Genomic DNA, 22,979 nt, shown 5'->3' on the forward strand with positions numbered 1-22,979 from the left:
AAGCAGCTCTTGTTTATTCTCAGGCTGGAACAGAAGTGAGCTGAAGGCCTCAGCAGCCTGCTTATATAGAACTCGGCTACAAGCAACAGTAACAACTTTCTGTAGTTACCCAATCCCTGAACGTCACTTTCAATCCCTCATTTGCATGTGCGGACCTGAGTGATAACTGCAGCAGAATGAACTATACACACACACACCCCTAGTGGCCTAGGGTGAGAACTTCAATACATAACACCCCTCCCCACCTAGATAAGGCATTAGGTTACAATCATAGTGGTTCCATTATACAGCAATACTCTTGTTGGTTCATTAAGGCACATAGCATATCAGTTTCAGTTTTCCCAGTTTGCAAGCATAACTAATCCTATTTACAATGCAGCATTACGTGTGCAATTTGTTGGTAACATAGGGTGAGAACTTCAATACATAACAAGGGGTGTGTAGCCTAGGGAGAGTTCCAACGGCCTGGAGGGTTACATTTGCCCCTGAGGAATGAAGTTTACCTACTGCCGATTTCTCAAATTATTTATGCAATGTACTGCTTGTGCTAGATATTAAAGTGGCTTTTGATACTGTCAGGCAACCTTTTGGACCACTTAACTGGGTTGGGAGTGGGCAACACTTTCTTATGCTGGCTCCTGTCTTATCCGAGGGACTTAGTAGGCAACGCTGGAAAATGATCATTTGGCCCCAGGGCTTTTTACCTATGAGGTCCCATTCTATCTTGTTCCCTGCTTTAAAAAATAATTTAAAAAATTACTCAACAATCCAGAAATTTTTAGTGGGCCAATAGCATCCAGTACTGTCTCTCCAACAGATTCTGGGTAGGTAGTGAAGGTACTGAAACAGTTCTTCGGGGTTTCAGAAAGGGGACAATTTCTACCTAGGAATGCTGTTGGGGATTGAACCTGGGCCTTCTAAATGCCAAGCCAATGTTCTGCCAATGAACTAAGGCCAGTGTGCCTTCGCTGTACCTTATAACTTGCCCTTCTAGATAGGATTAGAGCTGTGCTGAAATTCCTTAGAATTTAATAATGTAGATTTTAATTTTTCTCCAGCACCACCCCTCTTCAGAAAAGGCCGCTTTGCAGAATATTCTCTTGTTATTCTCCACCTATTTCTACTTCTTTGGTGGCCATTGTTTTTGCTTAAGAAACTTCACAGAGCAACAGCAGTGACAGTGCCACCCCTGAGAAACTGTTGGATAATTTCTCTTCTCCCTGAAGAAATTCAGTGCAATGTCCTCCCCCTCTCAAAGAAAAATCTGCTCACAAATAGGTTGGAGAATTTTGTGAGGCCATTTGCACATAGCTTCTGGATAGGACCACTTACTGGTATTTGTCTTTAGTTTTCCACTTCCAACAGAAGCCAGTCGCAGAGTTTCAGGGGAAATTTATAAATGTACTGACACTGAAAATGGATAATGAATTTGGCCATGATTTGTGGGAAGAATTGTACAGAGCCCTCATTTTTAGTGGTAGGAAAGCTGGTGTTCATTTATACGGGAATGTGTGTGTTTCAGCCCTGCTGTTTGATAGTCTCTGTGCTCATGTTTTACCACTTAACCAGCTATTAGCAGTAATCACTCTAAATTAATTATGGCTGCTTCCTTTCCCTAAATCTGTGAGTGGAGCGAAAATTAATTGCCAGCGAATATCTCCAGTTCAATGGGAATTCCATCCTGATCTCTTTCAGGTTATCAATTTGTGCCCTGGAGCATGAAATTTAATTACCTACAGATGTTATTTTTGGTTCCTGAAATCATCTTGCCCTTTCTCAAACTCAACAACATAGTTTGACTCAGAAAGCAAAAAAGCACTGTGATATTTTATTTTATTTTTTTATTTCAAGAACATGCTATTTTGTGGTTGGATGAAACATTCCACCTCAAGCATGCCCAATAAAGCAGTGATAGGGAACCTCAGCACTAGAGGACCAAGTGCAGCCCTCCTCTGTGCCTCTGTGTCTGGATCTCCAGACACTCCTTGGTGCAGGTCATGTCCTTAATCAGCTGTATTGTGGTTTGCCCCATGGGTGTATTGTCCCCCTGGATGGAATGTGTCCCTGAACTGTGACAATGCATCTTGCTTGCCTGGATAGAACATGGAGAAATGTTGTAGCATCTCAAGGGCCTGGGTGGGGTATTCCCTGTGTGAGAAAGGCTTGCAATGGAAGCAGGAGGTTTCAAGAGAACCTCAAAAGCTGTATTACAACAGCAATAAATTATGTGTGCATTAATGCTTAAAGGCTACAAGAAAAGGCCAGGTGGAATTATCAGGGGGAGGAATCCCACAAGTGTGGAGTCACCACTTTAAAGATCCTGTCCATGGTACTCACCAGCCTGATCAATGTTTCTGGCAGGCCAGAAAGGGCCCCTGGGACCAATCATGGGACTCAGCCATGCTGGCATAGAGTCAGCAGTTCTTGAAACAGTTTGGTACTAGACCATCCAGTGCTTCAAAAGTTAGTATTAGCACTTTTAAATCGAGCCCTTTTAAACAGATGGGTAACCAACTCAACCAGGGATGCCAGCTCCGGGGGACTGAGCCCATTTGGCCACCGCCCCATATTTGGGGGGGTAGGGGCTAGGCCCCCCAATGTTCCAAAAGTGCAGAAGCAAAGTGCAGAGCCAACTGCAATGCAGCTCCAGTGGCTGGCTCCTTCTCCTCCTCCTGCCCAAGCGGGGAAGTAGGGTTGAAATAGCCTCCTGCTGGTGGCATCCCCAGGTGGAGGAGGAGCCACAGGCCACGTTTGGCTCTGCCCCCAGGTGGCTCCTCCCAAGGTGCTGATGTCATGCACATGACATCGGGGTGTTAGGACATCATGCATGTGATGTCGGGACATCATGCTCGCGACATTGACACCCCCCCCCCCAAATCTCCCTCATGAGCTGGCACCTCTGAACTCAATTGATTAAAAATTAATATAATAGGTTCAAACTCTACAGCCCTCAAAAGGACTAAATTTTACAGCAGCTTAAATTTCCAGACCGTCTTTAAAGGCACTGCAGTTGCCTAGTCTGGATGCAACTGATGTATAGGTAAGTGCCTGAGGGCAATTGAAATTATTCTTCATTGGTCCACAAAGCCACATATACAATAAAACCCACTGCCAGATTCTGGTAAGCAGAATCCTAGGATTAGTCTGGAGAATTTGGCTAAATGTAAAGAACAGAAATAGGAAAGCTCAGTGCAGAGGAATGATAATTCTAGCCCTCTCTGTGTATGCATGTCTATGCTTTAAAACCAGGGTGGAGAACTCCTCAGTTCGTGGGCCTATTCTGGCCTTCCTTGTGGTCCACTAAGACCCTCAGCAATTTTGGTAGGCAGAAAAAAATAACCATCTGCAATGCCAGATAATATAGAAGTTTAGACCTCTACACCCAGCCCAGTGCTATGATGGAGATTCAAATCAGCAACCCCCATTCAACATATTGACCTGAATCTCCATCACAGCACTAAGCTGAGCACAACAGATGCTTGCAAAAAGCAGGTTTCTTTTCTCTTCCCATCAGCTGATTGTGGGGGAGATGGGGGAGAAAGATGCGTCTTTTGCCAACCTCAGCTTCACAAGGGAATTCTCAATTGCAAATTGCAAGTTTATTTCTCTCTCTCTCCCCCCCCCACCCCGCTCTGCCCCATCAGTTGATGGGCAGGACAGAGAGGCACTTTGTTGGTCCTATGCTTGGTGCTTGGACCATAGGGCTGGCAATGCCCTGTGCAGGGCAGTTTCCAAGTGCCTGACAGCCAGGTATTGGGAACCCTGCACAAGGGATTATGACAGTTGGGGGGGGCCACTTGGTTGTTATGTGATGTCATAATGACACCAAGTGATAGACAGGTGGATTGTGCCACCCACCAGTCAAAGTGGGGATGGAACCAGATGAAGAGCAGGCCAAAAAAGCTTAATAAAAAAAAAGTTCGCTGTCCCATTCTGCAATCAGCTGAAAGCTGCAATGGATATTTTAATGCCTCTCTTTATGTGTTTCACCTGTGTCCTGTGTGTGGTGTGTTTATGCATGCCTGTAGTCCCTGTGGGTTAAACCACAGAGCCTAGGGCTTGCTGATCAGAAGTTCGGCGGTTTGAATCCCCTTGATGGGGTGAGCTCCCTTTGCTGTGTCCCAGCTTCTGCCGACCTAGCAGTTCGAAAGCACGTCAAAGTGCAAGTAGATAAATAGGTACCACTCTGGTGGGAAGGTAAACACCGTTTCCGTGCGCTGCTCTGGTTCGCCAGAAGCGGCTTGGTCATGCTGGCCACATGACCCGGAAGCTGTACGGCGGCTCCCTCAGTCTATAGAGCAAGATGAGCGCCGCAAACCCAGAGTCATCCGCGACTGGACCTAATGGTCAGGGGTCCCTTTACCTTTTACCTAGTCCCTTTGAAGCTTGCCCAAAGGTGAATGTGGGCCTCAGGCCAAAAAAAGAAAAGGGGGAAAAAGTGAGCCAGCCTTGCTTTAAAGCAACACCAACACCCAGCTGCTTAAAAGCAAAAAAAAGCAAATCCTCACAAAAATTACTCTGGTAAGCAGCATTCCTTACAAATAGAATTTCAGGCTCTTGCTGTGCACAGGAGTTGATGCATGCAGGAGAGACGGAGAGGAACGCAGAGCGCTTGGATTGGTTGTAGGGCTTATTTATTCTGGCTGCTGTTTATGAAAACCTTTCCCCAGCAGGAGCAGGCGCGGTAAATACACAGGCTGATTCATTAGTGCTCCTGACCATCTGCTCCTCAGAGCTGGGGCTGAGCTTTTGACTCCACAAGTTGGGTCAGAAGGAGGGGGTGGGGGGCGGTCTGTGGCAGCAAGGTTAGAGATTTACACATCTCCCACGTCTGTTGGGTGTCGGACTCTGCCGTGATGGACAGATTTATTTGAGGCATGGGGTGGGGGAAGGGAATAAAAAAAAGCCCCAGAGGACCCACCGTTCACCAGTGTGCCATGCATCAAGTGGCGTACGCATGCTGCTGCTTCTCACTTTCCTGGCCCCCCTCCCCCTTGTCCCACAAAGTACCATTGTTTCAGATACAAGCAAATTATTGTTGACATGGTTCCTTCCTGTGTCATCTTGCAGGATCTGGAGGAAATTCTATCCTAACTTAAGCGCTTTGCTGCTGTCCTCAGCAAAATGGGAACTTTGTAAACTAATCGGGTAATCTTTAAGCCAGAGGCCAGCAGCAGTGTCTTAGGACACCCAAGCTGGTGCATAAGGAGCTCTCAAGGGTGTGACAAGGTCCTTAAGACTCCCAATGTCCAAGGGAGTGTGGGGAGGGGGCTGATAATGACTCCCATCTGGGACAGGGGATCAGTTCAAAGCCAGGGGCTCATAAGGACACTGCCAGGCTCTCATAGCCTGCAGGTGGATTGCCCTCTGAATTAAGAGTGTGAGTGGTCCACAAACTGTGCAGAGAATCAGAGAGATATCCTCATTCCTGCCATCACCCATTGACACAGACCTAGCAGGATCAACACCAAAGAGGCAGCCAGAGCTCTGCAGCAGGTGTCCCTTCGAGAAAGAACTTCCTGTTTCAGGAGCTGCCTGCTTATCACCCATGCTCTTAAGTAAAGTGCTCCTAGAGGCAAGAGGTTTTTTGCAGGTGGGTTGTGCAATATGACATTGGCGCAATAATAGTGCATTAATAGTGGATTTCTATGGGACACATAATTCTGCTTCATTAGTTGTTCTGTGATGCTTACCCCCTTGCATAGCTGTCAACCTTTTCCCTTTTTGTGGGAAATTCCCTTATTCCGGCCATAGCTGGAATAGGGGGAAGGGAAGGCAAAAAAGGGGAGGGTTGACAGCTGTGCCCCTCTGTGATGCTGAAGGGGGGCAGGAACGACTCCTGCACTAAAGCACAACAAAAGCAGGACACATACAAAAAATCCCAGAACCTCCTTTGTTAGGAAAAGGATTTTAGCAAGAAGCTATGTGACAGACATGCACCAAAGGAAATGAATTAGCATGTCCACCCTGAATCTTCAGTAGATACAAACAGATTTGAAAATGAAATAATGCTTGACCAACTCAGTACCACAGTTGGCATGAATAATCACAAACAGCGGCGTAGGAAGCCTTTTTGCTGCCCGGGGCAGTGGCATGGAGGCACCCCCCTGGCGGCGGGGCATCACGGCACGTGCGTCGTGATGCCGCGGAGCGTCGGATGCACTGCGCATGCTGGGAATTTCCGGGCATGCGTAGTGGATGCGGCCAGCACTGCTGTGAGCCGGCAAGCGAGTGGCGGGTCGGGCAGCCCCACGAGCCGCCGCTCGCTCGCCACGGGAGCAGCAGTGCCGGCCGGATGCATCTGAGCCGGCGCTTCTGCTCCTGTGGCAAGCCACCGAGCGAGCAGCGGCTCGTGGGGCTGCCCCGTCTGGACGGGGTGCCGGGCGGCAGGGGAGGGGCTGAGGAATGTCACCCCCTCCCCTGGAACCCGGGGCACAGCGCCCCCTATGCCCTGCCCTTCCTACGCCACTGATCACAAATGCACAGTAAAAAGCATGTCTTGGGTTGATGCAAAGGTTTAGAGTGGCAAAGAATTGCAGGTCAAAATTCCCAATATAATCTGCCAAATATTGCCCCTGTATGGCAAATACTGTTGTAGAGACTAGACAGGGAGACTTTGTTCATTGTTGGCTTACAGAAACTCACTCAGTGATCAGCAAACTGCCACATAAGATTTGGTCACTGAGATTTGTTCACGTCCCCATACTAGGGATGGATGAATTAGTCCATTTTGGTTTCTCATGTTTCCAGTCTTCAGTACGCTACATTTCCGCATAGGTATAGATATGGATATAGATATCTCCACAAAAACACACCAGCTTTTTAATGCACCTTTCTCTTAATATAAGCATTTTCATTTCCAATTTTGCCTAATGTACACCTTTTATTTTTGCAAGCCATTTCTCCTACCAGAATGCATTTTTGTATGCTATTGTCACTGATAGATGCATTTTATGCACATTTCCCCCATAATAATACAGAGTTTTGTATTATTATTTTTTGCATTTGAAAATTTGGGGACAGGTTAGTTTTGAAGGAGGGTAACAGTGTTTTGGTTTGGATGACTATTCCTAGTGAGGGTGGTTCTGCTAGCTAAACCATTTTAGGCTTCTCATGCAAGCACCACTGGTTTCGAATCTGCTTTTGCCTGGGAAAAGCTCACCCAGATTCTACTGAGTATGATTAGAGTTCCTATATTATTAAGGAATTTGGAAAATAATAACATTATTATAATAAATACAATAAGCATTGTATTTCAATAGGTTTAGGCTGCATTCACACCATACCTTTAAAGCACTATTCTGGGAGCTGGAGTTTGTTAAATATGCTGTTGTTGTTGTTCAGTCGTTCAGTCGTGTCTGACTCTTTGTGACCCCATGGACCAGAGCACGCCAGGCACCCCTATCTTTCACTGCCTCCTGCAGTTTGGCCAAACTCATGCTAGTTGCTTTGAGAACACTGTCCAACCATCTCATCCTCTGTCGTCCCCTTCTCCTTGTGCCCTCAATCTTTCCCAACAGGGTTTTTTCTAGGGAGTCTTCTCTTCTCATGAGGTGGCCAAAGTACTGGAGCCTCAACTTCAGGATCTGTCCTTCTAGTGAGCACTCAGGGCTGATTTCCTTGAGAATGGATAGGTTTGATCTTCTTGCAGTCCATGGGACTCTCAAGAGTCTCCTCCAGCACCACAATTCAAAAGCATCAATTCTTTGGCGATCAGTCTTCTTTATGGTCCAGCTCTCACTTCCATACATCACTACTGGGAAAACCATAGCTTTAACTATACGGACCTTTGCCGGCAAGGTGATGTCTCTGCTTTTGAAGATGCTGTCTAGGTTTGTCATTGCTTTCCTCCCAAGAAGCAGGCGTCTTTTAATTTAATTTAAATATGCTAAGAGTTGTTAAAAGGCCCCCTGTTCCCCTCCCAGAGCTACAATTTTCAGAGTGATGTAGCAGTCAAGACCAGAGTTCAAATCCCCACTCAGTCATGAACCTCACAGGGTGAACTTGGGCCTGTCACTGCCGCCATACCTAACCCATCTCACAGGGTTGTTGTGAGGATAAAATGGGGAGGAACAGGAGAAACATGCGTGTCAACTTGAGCTCCTTGGAGGAAACGTTGGATATAAACGTAGTTAATGATGATGATGATGATGATGTATTCCTCTGTGTGAGAGTGTACTTCAGTGCTGTCAAGTATCCTGTTTTCCCTGGGAATCTCCCTTATTTCAAGCAGTTTCCTGCTGCTATCCCTTATTTTTTATATCCCTTTAATTTCCCGTTTTTTCAAAGGAAGCAGCTCCTCTCCCACCCCCTGCTGGCCAGGGACTGGGAAGACCTCGCCTCCTTGCAGCCTCAAAGCAAGCGGGAGCCATTTCCCGCGCTTACAGGCATCGTAGCCCACGGGCAGCATTTCCAAAATACAGTAAGCCTACTGAGCGCGTTCACACCAGTGCCGCCCACTTTTGCTTCTGGCTCCACCCACCACTGCCATGTGACTGTCCCTGGGATAGGTGAGGCTGCTGATCCCTTATTTTCAAATCCGAAACTTGACAGCTATGGAGTACTTCTATGTCTTCTTTCTTCTCCTTCTTTGGCGATCCCTCGTAGATCATTCTTTCATGTGGCTTTTCAGTCTCGCATCAAAAGAGCCCTACTGAATCAGGACAAAGGGGGCTCATCTGATCCAGCTTTCTGTTCTCATAGTAGTCAACTAGATGCCCCAGTGAGAAGCCTGCAAACAGGACTAGAGCACAACAGCACTCTCCTCACCCTTGTGATTTCTAGCAACTGTATTTAGAGGCTTAGTGCCTCCAACACTGGAGGTGTAACATAGCCTGCATAGCTAGCAGCAGCCACTTACAGCCTTATCCGTGAACTTTCGTCTAAACCCTGTTTTAAAGCAGGGCAAGCAAACTCTTCCACATGACATCTTATTCTATGTACAACACGTGGGGGCTGGCAGTTAGTACTGACTCTAGAGTTGCTTCCAGATGACGCGGCACAGGATTTCAAGTGGCAGGGCTGCTGACTCAGTAGGCAGGAGCACCTGCAAGCCATACGGCATCCCTGTGCCCTTCACTGCCAATCCAAACAGCAAGCCTGACTCTAACAGGATCAGAACAGATGGCACCATCCAAAACAGTTGCTGCAGCTCGAACACCCCTGCAATAGTCTGTGCTCTTCCTAAACCCCCCTCCCCTCCCCTCCAGTCTTCTGATTGAGTTCTCCAGAGCTAAATCTGTCATGGATAAGGATACAGTTTGAATGCAGCCTGTTTGTTTTTGTTTATTATTTATGGTGAAGATTTATGCCCTGGCCTTTCAACTGCAGCTGCTCTTTATCTGGCCAATGGAGAAGGCCAGACTGATCTCCCCCTTGCTGCAGTTCTCCTCTGGAGAGCTAGGGGGCACCGCCTTCCCATGACCCTTGGTCCTATGGCCAGACCTCAATATGCTGCCCTTCAACTCTACAGTCACAGGGCAACTGGCAGTCTGAACTGAAAGTTGTTTCAGGCAAGGAGAAGGGGGAAACAGCTGCCATTTTAATTTCTCCCAAATGCGCCCAGCGTAGCATCTATTCTGGGCAGTGTGGAAAATATTAATGGTTGCTATTGAACATACCGGTAGTTCAGGAAGGGTGCAGAGACCATATGCTGCTTTGCCTTTAGCAATTTTTGCAGGTGCCAGGAATGGGCCTAGCTTGAGCCTTGGTCATGCCTAAGGCTACCAGTTGAGCATTAGCTAGCTATGGGAATTTTTTTTGCTATGTATTATACAATGAACCAAGGTGGTTTGGAAAGGGAGCTGGGATTCAGAAGAGTTATCTAAATGAGAAGAAAATGGATACATTAGGCTGCATTGAGCTGAACTCTAATCAAGAGTAGGCCCATTGAAATCAATAAACCTAAGTTAGTCATGTCCTTCAGTTTCAATAGGTTTACTCTGAATAGAATTAGCAGTGGCCACAACACCCTGTGTTTGTGTCCTAAGATCAACCTACACTGGCTGGCAGCAGATTTCCAGGGTTTCTGCCTGGGGTCTTTCCTAGCCCCTCCTAGCAATGCCGGGGAGTGAACCTTGGATCTCCTGCATACAGATCTGGTACTCTATATCACCTTCTGCTGAATAACTCCACTACAAGTACAGGCACACTACTTTTTGTTTAGTGATTTAAATGACAGCGTTGACAACAACACACACCCCCCCAAAAGGCAAAACAGGAACACAGGGACCATAAAACAGAAGTAAAAAAGAAACAATTGGAATGTGTACAGTGCTTTAGATAAGTGTCCTAGGAAAAGACATAATCTGACCCACTTTGAAGCCCATCTGTTTGTCTCCGATCTCAGGCAGCCAACCCTTATAAATACTAATCTCTCGTCTTACCCCCATTCGGAGGCACATCTCTCTCTCTCTCTCTCTCTCTCTCTCTCTCTCTCTCTCTCTCTCTGTGTGTGTGTGTGTGTGTGTATGTGTGTGTTTTAAAATGGAATTGGTATTGTTTATCATTTCATTCTGACAGTGATAATAAGTTGAGGGTTTGGGTGGACATTTCTTAAAAGAAAAAAAAAATTCTTTCCAGTAGCACCTTAGAGACCAACTAAGTTTGTTCTTGGTATGAACTTCTTCAGATACCTTAAAAGCCGTCTCTGCAGCTTTTACTGTTTGCAGCAGATGTCTGCTTTATTTAAAATGCTCAACAGCTTAGCCACTAATAACATAATTTCACTTAAAATATATGCAGGGGGGGGGAAGAGGAGGTTGAGCTACAAAAAATTATGAATGTTTTGATCAGTGGGGAAAAGAAAAGAATTTGCCTTTTCCACCAACAGCCCAATCCTAGTGGTCTAAGTGGAAGGTAAAACTTCGGTTGAATCTGAGGGTTGCAAAAACAGGTTTTGGCAGCAGAGTGAGTTTCATAAAGGGATAGACTTGTTTAGCTTCATCCTTGTTGTTTTCATATCCCCATTGCAGTTGTTAGGGATGTAATACAATTTCTTTTGGTCTCCAATTTAAAGCAGGCCAACTTAAGTCACAGTTCCTGGAATGCATTAATTCATTGGATCACACACTTCTCTGGATTTTCTGAGGCAGTTTTGGAAGAGCTGGTCCTCGACCGTAATAAAATGAATGAGGCAGTTTTGGGTTGTTGTGTTTTTTTTTTTTTTTGTTAATTAAAAAAATAGATAAATACCGGTAAGTGCCTTTTTCCAGAAAGATGTGCACAAAAATGTTAATTTAGGGGAAATATATAGAACAGCATAGCCCCCAAAGAAAGGTTAGGGGGAATGCTTACAAAATGTTATTCAAGAGGGAAGTGTTCCTAAAATGCAAATATTAAGGGGCAATGCACAAATTAAATGTGGATTTTTTAATGTTATTGCTACAAAAAAAATGTGCAGAAAATGGGGTCAGAATGCACTGACTGATTAATTAATTAATATACCACTTAATGCCAAAATAAGCTTCTAAACAATTTTGGTTGTATGCATGCATAACTGGCAGAGAATGGAAACAGGATGTAGAACAGACTCCCATGAGAGGTGGTGGACTCTCCTTTCTTGGAGGTTTTTAAGCAAAGGTTGGGTGGCCATCTGTCATGGATGCTTTAGTTGAGATTCCTGCATTGCAGGGGAATTGGACTAGGTGACCCTCAGGGTACCTTCCAACTCTACAATTCTATGAATGGAAGAAGTTGAGGTTCCTAGCTGTTAACCATGATGGATAATTATGTCACTGAAAAACAGATGCTGAATTTTAGTGGGGGCAAGGAGATGAGACAGGGGAAGGCTCTTGTTTTATGCCCTGCTTCAGTGGAGGTTAATCCATGATGGCAAGTGGGGCACTGCCCCATCAAGTCCCGTCTGCCTCAGCCAATCTCCACCTGCCTACCACCTTGCAACCAGCGCAGGAGGTGGCATTGCCCATCAACCTCCTTCTTTATCTCAATATTCCCTTAGTGGAATGCAGCAGGGAGGATAGAGTGTCCTAACTGGCCACTGTAGAAACAAGATACTAGACTAGAACTTCTGATCTATTCTAACAGATCTCCTCCTATGCCCAAGTAACTGTCATGAGTTTCGAGGATAAATCTTGGAGGGACCGGTCAGTTGAGGATAAGCAGTGGGGAAGGTGCAAAGAGCTGAAGACTGGCGATCCCGGGAAGGAACTGTGTCTGAACCCCATGAGACACCAGAAGGGGTGGGGAGGGTGACAAGCAAGGAGTTTGATTATAGGGAGGGACTCAGTGGGCTATCACTTGATCAACCCTTGCCAATCCAGCCCAAAGTTCCTGTTCCACCTATGCTGCTGGACCCTCCCCTCCCATCAACTTTAGCAGACAAGCCTCCACATACAGAGGGGCATCAGACCCAACCCATCAAAAGGAGTTCCCATTTGCATGCCCATCCTACTTACAATGCTAAAGCCATGCCTGCCCAACTCCTACATCGGGGCAACCCAAGGGGCATGTCAACTGTTGGATCAATGACGTAACTCACTTAGTCATGCATTGCAGCTACCGTACCTTTGACCCTTGTCTTGCTTATGTACTATAATGATTTGAGCATTAAAGCTTTGAGCAGAAGCTGTAACCCAAGTTCAAGCTGTTCATTCAGTGGGAGCCAGAACAGTAGCAGCCCAGCTAAAGTGACTTGTACTTGTTGCTTGCACTGCAACAAGGAGGCCTCTGCAGGCAGACCCTCTATATCCATGAAGAGGGACACTCACCAGATCCAAGGAGCCTATTCTTCCCATAAACTCCCATAGAATTCATTCATAGATATTATGGGTGATTTACCCCCCACATGTCCAGAGGATGTTCTTCTGCAAATTCTGACATATCCTCCTGTTGGGTGGTTTCCAATTAAATCATGCTTATGGTAAGTCCATACATAATGGGGTCCATTGATTTTGGTGGATCTACTCTGATTGCGACTACTCTTGGATATAACCCTTACACTTAGGTCAACTTCCATTTCAAAGGTCACAGAAGGGTTATTAGAAGAAAGGAATGACATCTCCAAAAGTACATAAAAATTCTAATGCAGGAAAAAGCTGGAGAAGAAGTGAAATAGTTCTGACTCGTTCCATGACGTAGGAAGGGATATACTGTATGAGGGTGACATTTCATGAAGTATGGAGTTATGCATGACTCACATCATTTGCAAAACTCTTACCTTTCTTTCAAGTTTTGGCACAGTGTTGCTTCCTTAGAAAGATGATGTGAGGACGATGATGTGATTATTAAAAAGAGCATTAGGAGCATAGGAAGCCGCTTATACTGAGTCAGACTATTTGTCCATCTAGCTCAGACTATTGCTCAGTCTGGCAGTACCTCTCATAGATTTCAGGCAGGAGACATTCCCAGCCTACCTGGGGATGCTGGGATTGAACCTGGGACCATCAGCTTGCTAAGTAGGTGTTCTGCTACTGAGCTACAGCCCTTCTGCATGTATGCATGCCAAAGGCCCAAAGTTCAATCCCTGGTATCTCCAGTTAGAGCTATAAAAGGCCCTTGTCTGAAAACAGTGACAATGATGACATTGAGCAAATTGGACCAATGTTTTTGCTTTCTTTAATGTAGCTTCCTAAGTTCCTATTCAGTTTAGAATAGTCATGATCAGTAGTTTCACTTCCAAAACTATCAAGGTGACAATTTTCCAGTAAAAAAGCCCTTTTGTATCTAATGATTTTGTTTTTAATGGCTGCCATCCTGCATCTCTGCAGCTGCATAGGAACACAGGAACTTGCCTTCCACTGAGTCAGAACACTGATACATCTAGCACAGTGTTACCAACACTGACTCTTCAGAGTTTGAGGCAGGGAGTCTCTTCTAGTCCTACCAAGGGATGCTGAGTGGATTGAATCTGGGACCATCTGCATGCAAAGCAGATGCTGTATCACTGAGGCATGGCTCCATCCCAAATGAATCCCCTGTTAGTTCTTGCTCTTTGCCATCCCTTTCTTCTCTTGTTACTCTTGTTGTCCTTTCAGGAAAACCCATATATGTGTGATGAGTGTGATGCATCCAACCCTGACCTGGCCCATCCACCCAAGCTGATGTTTGACAAAGAAGATGAAGGCCTGGCGACATACTGGCAGAGTGTGACATGGAGCCGTTACCCGGAGCCTTTGCTGGCCAACATCACACTTTCTTGGAACAAGAGCATTGAGCTGACTGATGACATCATAGTGACTTTTGAGTATGGGCGTCCCACAATGATGATCCTGGAAAAGTCCTTGGACAATGGTAGGACTTGGCACCCATATCAATACTATGCAGATGATTGCAATGAAACCTTCGGCATGCAAGCGCGGAGGGTCAGGAACCTCTCCACCACCAGCGCCAACAGGGTCATCTGCACAGATGAGTATTCCCGCTGGCCGGGCTCCAAGAAAGAGAAGAATGTACGCTTTGAAGTGAGGGACCGCTTTGCCATTTTTGCTGGGCCAGAACTCAAGAATATGGACAACCTTTACACCAGGCTAGAGAGTGCCAAAGGGCTGAAGGACTTCTTCACCATGACGGACTTGCGGCTGCGGCTGCTGAGGCCAGCACTAGGGGGCACCTACGTGCAGCGGGAGAACTTGTTCAAGTACTTCTATGCTGTCTCCAACATTGAAGTCACGGGCAGGTAACAGGAGCTCTATTTCCTCCCTCCCTCCCTCCCTCCCTCCCTCCCTTCCTTCCTTTTCCATACCTTTTCCTGGAGAGGAATAGTTGCGGCTGAAGAATTTATTTATTTATTTAACAAAATGCAGCGCTCTAGTGTGTTTCAAAGAACAATTTTCCAAACCGCTATCTGAAGTGCCTCCCCATTCTGTTAAACAGCTTGCCTAGGCACTTGCTTCCCATGCTGCTTGCTCACCTGCCTGCTGGTCTCTCATCATGCTGAAGTTGCCATGGCCACCTATTGAACTTCAGCATGACAACAGCCTTACAATTTTATTAGATAAAAAGAAAACATTAAAATTATCTTTAAAAACAGGCATTTAAAAACATTCAAATGACAATTAAAATCAACAGTAACTAAGAAGAGATTAAAATATACGTAATTTCTACATTTCTGGATAGGTTTGCCTAACAAAACTAGTTAGGCAACACAAAATTATTTTTAAAAAATCATAATACAATAGTATAAAAGACTTAGTAATCTAAATGAGAACAAAAGCAGAAAAAAGAGAAGGAAAACAAAATACAAAGTTCTTTCTCAGATCTTAACCCTTGTCTCACACAGAAAGGGTGGACTATCCCACCTAGGAGCTTACCTTTCCTCTTCCAGTTTTCCACCCTGGGAGATCTTCCCTTCCCTGCCTCTCACACAATGCCCCAACCATCTATCACCTTCATGTATGTACAATAGTGGTCCAAAGCAGAGGACACAGAGAGAGAGACAGACAGACAGACAGAAAAAGAAGGAACAGAAAAATAAGAATATAGAAAAACAGAATAAATAAATAAATAAATAGAAAGAAAGAAAGAACATGGTTTTCTGTCTGTCAGTTTCATCCAAAAAAATTTATTCGAAGTATTCACTCTTAGGATTACATCCTTCACTAAGCAATATTGCTACTTAACAACAATGTTTTAAGCGGGAGCTAAAAAGAAGAAGGCATCAACAGGCAGGGAGTTCCAAAGTGTAGGTGCTGCCACACTAAGAAATCGATTGCTTACAGGTGCAGAATGAGTGTTAGGTGGCAAATGCAATTTAGTTTCATTAATTAAACAATTAATTACGGCATAAGCTTCTGTAAGCTACTGTCTACAGATCCGCAGAGTGTTATCCTAAGTCAGCAGAAATATATGCACATGGGGGTAGATTGAAACAAAATGCAAGAAACTGGTCTGTGACGGTGATGCTGCAAAATAAGCATAGTAACAACGGACAGATTCTGTTTACTTTAATTTCTCTCAGTTTCTCGTTTATTCCAATTTTAAGTTCAGCTTCCCACATTTCTGCATCGGTTTGCTACCCCCTACCCTGCAAATTCCTCGTGAAAATTTGTCAACATTTTAGAGCACATATATACCTTTGTGAATTCAGTTTTTCCTAATATATATCACAACCAATTCCACATAATATCACACATTTCCCACTTTTTATGCACATAGACTTTTTTTTTTACACACATTATTTATTTGGAGAGCTGCATCATAGAATTCAGAGCAGTGTAGTTGTCAAAGGAGAGCTGTGTTTGGGCTTGTGGGCTGTTTTAGGAAGTGTGAATTAGATAGGTTTACATTAAAATGCCAACTGTATGGAATTTCTTCCCTAACCCTACTAAGGATGATGACATCTTCAACAGAGAAACTCACAGTTGTGTGTGTGTGTGTGTGTGTGAGAGAGAGAGAGAGAGAGAGAGAGACTCTACACCACCTAGAATCCGGTTTGGCAAGGGAGCTTGCCAGTTCCGGCAGGTAGCTCAATGGTAGAGCATATGCTTTGGAGATAGGAGCCTCCAGATTCAATCCCCAGCATCTCCAGATAGGACTGGGAGATCCCTGCTTGAAACCCTGGAGAACTGCTGCATGTTAGTGTGGACAGTATTCAGCTGGATGGACCAGTGGGTCTGACTCAGTATAAAACCGCTTCTTAGTTTCTTAACTTTGGGGAAGGGTTGCAGCTCACTGTTAGACCCCCTGTTTTATATGCGGAAGGTTCCAAGTTAAGTCTTCAGAGCTAGAGGGACTACTGGTCCATCTTATATTATTATCCATCTTATCTTATTATAAGAACTATTAAATTATTACTCTGACATCTGTAGGGTCACAGGTTCCCCTTGGCTGATTGGTACCACAAGACTTTCCTTCCCTACACTCGAGACAAGTGAAATCTGTGTTTATTGTTTTGTTTTTTTGTGAAGGGTGGTTTAGAAATATCACCATCCAGTTAAGCCCTAATTGGCAGTTCCTTTTCCAGAGCTTCTCCACTTCCTCCTCTTCCTCCTCTTCCTCCTCTTCTCTCCTCTCTGCTAGTGTGGCAGAGCACACACACCCCATCAAGCCCTACACAGCCATTCTCTTGTGGGAATGTTGAGGGATGTGGGAGAGGATATATTGTTTTAGATATCCTATCCCAACTTGCGTTTACAAGCTCGATAATATCAGCAGAGCTAACATTCCCTTTTTACTTCATATGCGCAGCAGATAGTTTGCATAGACTCGCTAGAGTCATTAAAAATATTGTCCTGGTGTCTTCCCCTTTTTATCCCTCTTTCAATAAGACACTTCACAGTGTTTGGTAAAGTGTATAACGTTTACTTACAAGTAATCATCATCTAGTCACATAAGGATCCTAGAGGCAGGCTTAAAAGTTACTAAATAACATACATATGGTGACTTTCTCCTTTTGAGAGAAAGTCCCTCTTTTTACTTTTGGCCTAGTGCCAACGGTGCATTTTAATAATGCTGCTTTTAAACTGTCCTAGAGATAGACACGACAACTGACCAGCGACATGGAGACTCGGCATATACACTACAGTTGGAAGCTCCCAACTGTAGAGTTCACCCCCAACTGTAGAGTTCCATATAAGGAAGTTGGGTTTGACTGCCCCTGTCCTTTTACATCCCACATACCCCTTCTCAGGCAAATTCAACTTTATTCAACCACCCAGAGTCCCAGCTTGACTCGTAGATTCTGGAAACTCTCTCTAGGCAAGGGTTTTGTCAGGATGTCCGCAGCCATCTCATTGGTGCAGCAGTACGACAGTTCCACAAGTCCATCCTGAACTGCCTGACGTATATAATGGTACCTCACACCTATATGTTTTGTCCTGGCAAGGAACTTTTCACTTTGTGTCAGTTTTATGCAACTCTGATTGTCCTCCAGCAAACTGACAGCTTGCTTTCTCACCAAACCAAAGTCCTTGATGAGTTCATCGAGCCAGGCAATCTCTCGGCACGCTTCCGATGCAGAAATATATTCAGCTTCTGTGGAAGATAATGCTACACAGTTCTGTTTATAACTGCCCCATACAACAGGTCCATCCCCAAACATAAAAACATAACCACTTGTTGATTTATAGTCAGCATTATCCCCAGCCCAATCAGCATCAGTGTACCCAATTAACTTAGGATTTCTGACAGCTGGTAGCCTTAATTTACAGTTCACTGTACCCTTCAGATAACGCACCACCCTCTTCACACCAGCCCAATCATGCTCAGTGGGAGAACTCACTTTCCTGCTAAGAATCCCCACTGCATTGGCTATGTCAGGTCTACATGTGGTAACTAAATACAAAAGTTTACCAATTACCGACCTATATTCACTGTTATCTGGCAACAGCTTCGAATCCTGCTGATTCTTCAGAAAGTCTGTGGCCATGGGCGTTGCAACTGGGTTTGCGTCTTGCATCTGCATGCATTCAATCAGTTCATTTATTTTCTGTCGCTGGCTGAGAAGGAACGATCCGTCTTCCTCTCTTTCCACCTGGATTCCTAGGTAGTACTTGACATCTCCTAGTTCTTTGACTCCCACCTCTTTGCTGAGGTGTTTCACAATCTGCACATATTCTCTGTTATTTGATGTCGCGATAATCAAGTCATCAACAAAAGCCAAAATATATGAGAATTGTCCATTACCTGACTTACTGTACAAGCATTTGTCAGCGTTTCCTTGCTTGTAGCCAAGTTGCGTTAACATTTTGTGCAATTTCTGGTTCCAGGCTCTAGCAGCCTGTCTCAAACCATACAGTCCCTTCTGCAACTTGCACACTAAATGTTCCTCATGTGGTTTCACAAAACCTTTGGGTTGTCTCATATAAATTTCCTCGGAAATCTGTCCATGCAAAAACGCAGTGGCAATATCGATGTGCTTTACATTCAGCTGCTTGGATGCTGCAATGCTTAAAAGCATTCTCACACTACTGTATCTTACAGTTGGTGCAAACGTTTCATCATAATCTTCACCATATTTCTGTGAAAATCCTTGTGCCACAAGTCTAGCTTTGTAGCGTTGAACTTCCCCTTCTGACCCCTTCTTAATCTTGAAAACCCATTTACAGCCAATGGCTTTCTTACCCGGAGGTAGTTCCGTGAGGGTCCAAGTCTTGTTTTGATGCAATGCATCCATTTCGTCCTGCGTGGCTTTCCTCCAGAGATTAGCTTCCTTAGGTGGCATTTTCTGTATCTCTTCCCATGTGGAAGGTTCCTGTGGAGATGCCGACCCTGCAAAATAGGACAGCCGTGGTGCTGGAACACCCCTGTTGGTTCTGGATGAGCGTCTGATCTCTGGTTCTGGAACCGCATCAACATCCTCATCCTCCTCCAATGGTGGCATGTCTAAGTCATCCTCTTCATCTCTGAAGCCAGTAGGAATTTGATCCTCTGCATGTTCTGGTGCATTCCCTGTAGGGGGTGCTATGACATTAGAACGCAGATTAGCACTTCTTGGGGTTTCAGAAGGAAAGTCAATAAGTTCTTGAGTCCATTCTGACTCCTTGGAACAGTCAATAACTGTATTCTTTGTGTTAACCATCGCATGCTCATCAAAATAAATTGCATGGTGCGCACTGGTTTTGCCACTTTTTAAGTCCAATACTCTGTAGCCTTTCCCTCCAGATGCATATCCAACAAAGACACCTGCTTGTGCTCTGGAGTCTAGCTTCTGTCTGTGTTCTTTGGGCACGTGATAGTAGCACAGACTTCCAAACACACGAATGTGTGACAAATTAGGCACTTTGCCATGCCAAAGTTCAAATGGTGTGCGCTCTGCTCCTTTTGTTGGCAATCTATTCTGCAAATAAACTGCTGTGTCAGCTGCATTTCCCCACAGCTTCTGTGGCAAGGATGCTTCCTTTAGCATGCACCTTGTCATTTCCATAATGGATCTAAATTTTCTCTCTGCAATGGAGTTCTGCTGTGGCGTGAAAGCGATTGTAGTTACGTGTACAATTCCTTCCTTGGCCATGAGAGTCTGCATTTCACGTGAGCAGTACTCACCTCCATTGTCAGTCATCAACACAGCTGGAGCGCGTTGGAACTTGTTTCTGACCATGGCAATGTATTCTTTGAACATTTCCACTGTTTCACTTTTCTCTCTGATGAAATATGCAACACAATATCTTGAAAAATCATCAATAAAAATTAGAATATACTTGTTGTTGCCAAGTGATGGAACATTAATTGGACCACATAGATCCGAATATATGATATCAAGCACTTTAGTGCTTCTTTGTTCTGCACAACGTGGAAAAGAAGGTTTCACAGCCTTCTCAGTAATGCAGCTTATGCATTTTGTCAGAGCCTCTTTGCTTTCTTTTACCTGTAAACCTCTTACAAGATCACCTTTTTGTAGGTTCATAATGGTGGTGGTGTCTCTGTGTCCTAGTCTCCTATGCCATAGTTGCATATCAGCTTCATCTTTCTGGCTAGAATGCGCGACGTTTGCAGACTGGGTCTCTGAAATATCAATCTCATAAACACCATTAATTAATTTTGCTTGAATATACAGTTCACCATCTTTAGTCACATTACACTCTCCATTTCCAAATGTGATTTGGAAACCTTTCTTGTCCAAACTGGACACACTGAGTAAATTGCAACTTAGTTCTGGAACGTACAAAACTTTAAGCACTTTGGTCTTAACAGGTTCATTGTTTATATTGAATTTCAAGTCCATGGAACCTACACCTTTTGCTTTAATAACTCTGCCATCTGCTATCTCTATTTCAGATTCTTCATCTTCATTTATCGCATTAAAATTTTCTCTTTTAAATGAATAATGTGAACTGGCTCCTGAATCTAAAATCCACATATTACGTTTATTTTCACGGTTATGAACAGCTAAATTCCTTTCTTGAAGTAGCATAGTGCGTTCAAATTTCCCCTTCTTTTGCCATTTTGGCTGAGAGGTTTGGGAATTCTTTGCTTTAGGAGGAGCTTTACAGTTCCTAGAAATATGGCCTTCCTTGTTGCAATTGTAGCAAATTATTTTCTTGGGCATTTCTCTGGACTTTGTAAATTGCCTGGACGCATAATTACTGTCCTTGCTTCTTGCATTTCTTACTGGAGACTCTGCTCTCTCTCTACACTCTTCTCTTAAATGACTGGTCAGGTCTTTGAAAGTTAGACCTTCTCTATGGTCCATTAGACTGACAAATGGATCAAAACACGGTCCTAGGGATGCTAGCAAAAATGATACCTTTGTTTCTTCATCAAAAGGCTTAGGAGTGAGGTCAATCTTTTGAATAATCTCAGTAAATTTGCTGATGTGTGCTGTGAATTCTCCTTTATAATTCATTCTCAATCTGGTTAATTTATACATCAAGCTTCTGTAGGAGTTCCTGGAAGATTCTCCATACATGCGTTCAATGTCTTTTAGGATCTGAGATGCATCATCTTTACTATTTATTAATGATAGATGCTCATTGCGAAGTGCACATAGAATTATATGCCTAGCTTCACTGTTCTTGCGCTTCCAAGCTGCTATCTTGGCTAAATCCTCTCTACTTGTGCCAGTAGGCATGGGATCTTCAACAGCCTCCAAAACATGCTTTGCATCTAGATATGCTATTAAGCGCTGCTTCCAGTGCATAAAATTATTCTCACTCAGCACAATCATCCCTAGTTTTGTATCACTATCAAAATTTGCACTAGCCATCTTAAAATCCAAAATTTTTGAAAAATGTTCAAAAATCTTAAAATGCAAAAATCTCTAAACAAATCTTCACTGCCTTGGATTACTGTGAACACTGAGGGAGGGGAGGGGTAGTTAATTCCCCTTTTCAGCACAATGGATGCTTTAGGCCTTGTGCTCACCAGGAAAATCCACTCAACTCAAAATTGCAATCCGATGCAATCCTTTAAAAATACACAAAAATATGCAATTCTGGGCCCGCTAACCCTTTGTGGGAATGTTGAGGGATGTGGGAGAGGATATATTGTTTTAGATATCCTATCCCAACTTGCGTTTACAAGCTCGATAATATCAGCAGAGCTAACATTCCCTTTTTACTTCATATGCGCAGCAGATAGTTTGCATAGACTCGCTAGAGTCATTAAAAATATTGTCCTGGTGTCTTCCCCTTTTTATCCCTCTTTCAATAAGACACTTCACAGTGTTTGGTAAAGTGTATAACGTTTACTTACAAGTAATCATCATCTAGTCACATAAGGATCCTAGAGGCAGGCTTAAAAGTTACTAAATAACATACATATGGTGACTTTCTCCTTTTGAGAGAAAGTCCCTCTTTTTACTTTTGGCCTAGTGCCAACGGTGCATTTTAATAATGCTGCTTTTAAACTGTCCTAGAGATAGACACGACAACTGACCAGCGACATGGAGACTCGGCATATACACTACAGTTGGAAGCTCCCAACTGTAGAGTTCACCCCCAACTGTAGAGTTCCATATAAGGAAGTTGGGTTTGACTGCCCCTGTCCTTTTACATCCCACATCTCTGACAGGAGACAATTACAGAATCAAATTACTGCCCCAAGAGAGATGGTTTCATTTGGAACTCTGTGGTTTTTGTGCTCTAGATTGGGATGCAAAGTCAGAATCTCTCCATGAAAGTCAAATTATGGCATCATCATCATCATCATATTTTCCCCCCACTGGGTAAATGTATATAAAATGTAATTTGTAGGAGCCAACCTAAAGGGGCTTTTCCTTCCCTGTCATCAAACCCACCCAACCCCAGCTACTGCAGACTTCTTCCTGCAATATAGGACATCAGACATGTGCAACCTTCTCAACATATTCTAACATGAATGCACTTCCCATGTTTTGTAGGAGCATAAGAAGCTGCCTTATAATGAGTCAGACCACTTGTCCTTCTAGCTCAGTATTGTCTACACTGACTGGCAGCGGCTTTCCAGGATTCCAGGCTGGGGGTCTTTCCTAGACCTACCAGGAAATGTCAGGAATTGAACCTAGTGCCTCCTGCATGCAAGGCAGATGCTCTGTCAATGAGCTACTTAGCCACCTTCATTTACGTAGGAGGCAGGGAAGGTGGAGACCCCACCTGTGCTTTGAA

General features: G+C 44.3%; 1 protein-coding gene across 3 annotated transcripts in view; it reads left to right on the plus strand.

Annotated features, from left to right (window-relative positions):
• Positions 1–22,979, plus strand: part of NTNG2 (netrin G2) — a 124,473-nt gene that overhangs the window by 36,118 nt on the left and 65,376 nt on the right. For all 3 annotated transcript variants that reach the window (XM_033137391.1, XM_033137389.1, XM_033137390.1), the window contains exon 2: positions 13,995–14,635. In XM_033137391.1, coding sequence (XP_032993282.1) covers positions 13,995–14,635 — 641 coding nt within the window. The remainder of the gene's footprint in view (positions 1–13,994; positions 14,636–22,979) is intronic.

This window comes from Lacerta agilis, chromosome Z, assembly GCF_009819535.1.
Source record: "Lacerta agilis isolate rLacAgi1 chromosome Z, rLacAgi1.pri, whole genome shotgun sequence".
Classification (NCBI taxonomy): domain Eukaryota; kingdom Metazoa; phylum Chordata; class Lepidosauria; order Squamata; family Lacertidae; genus Lacerta; species Lacerta agilis.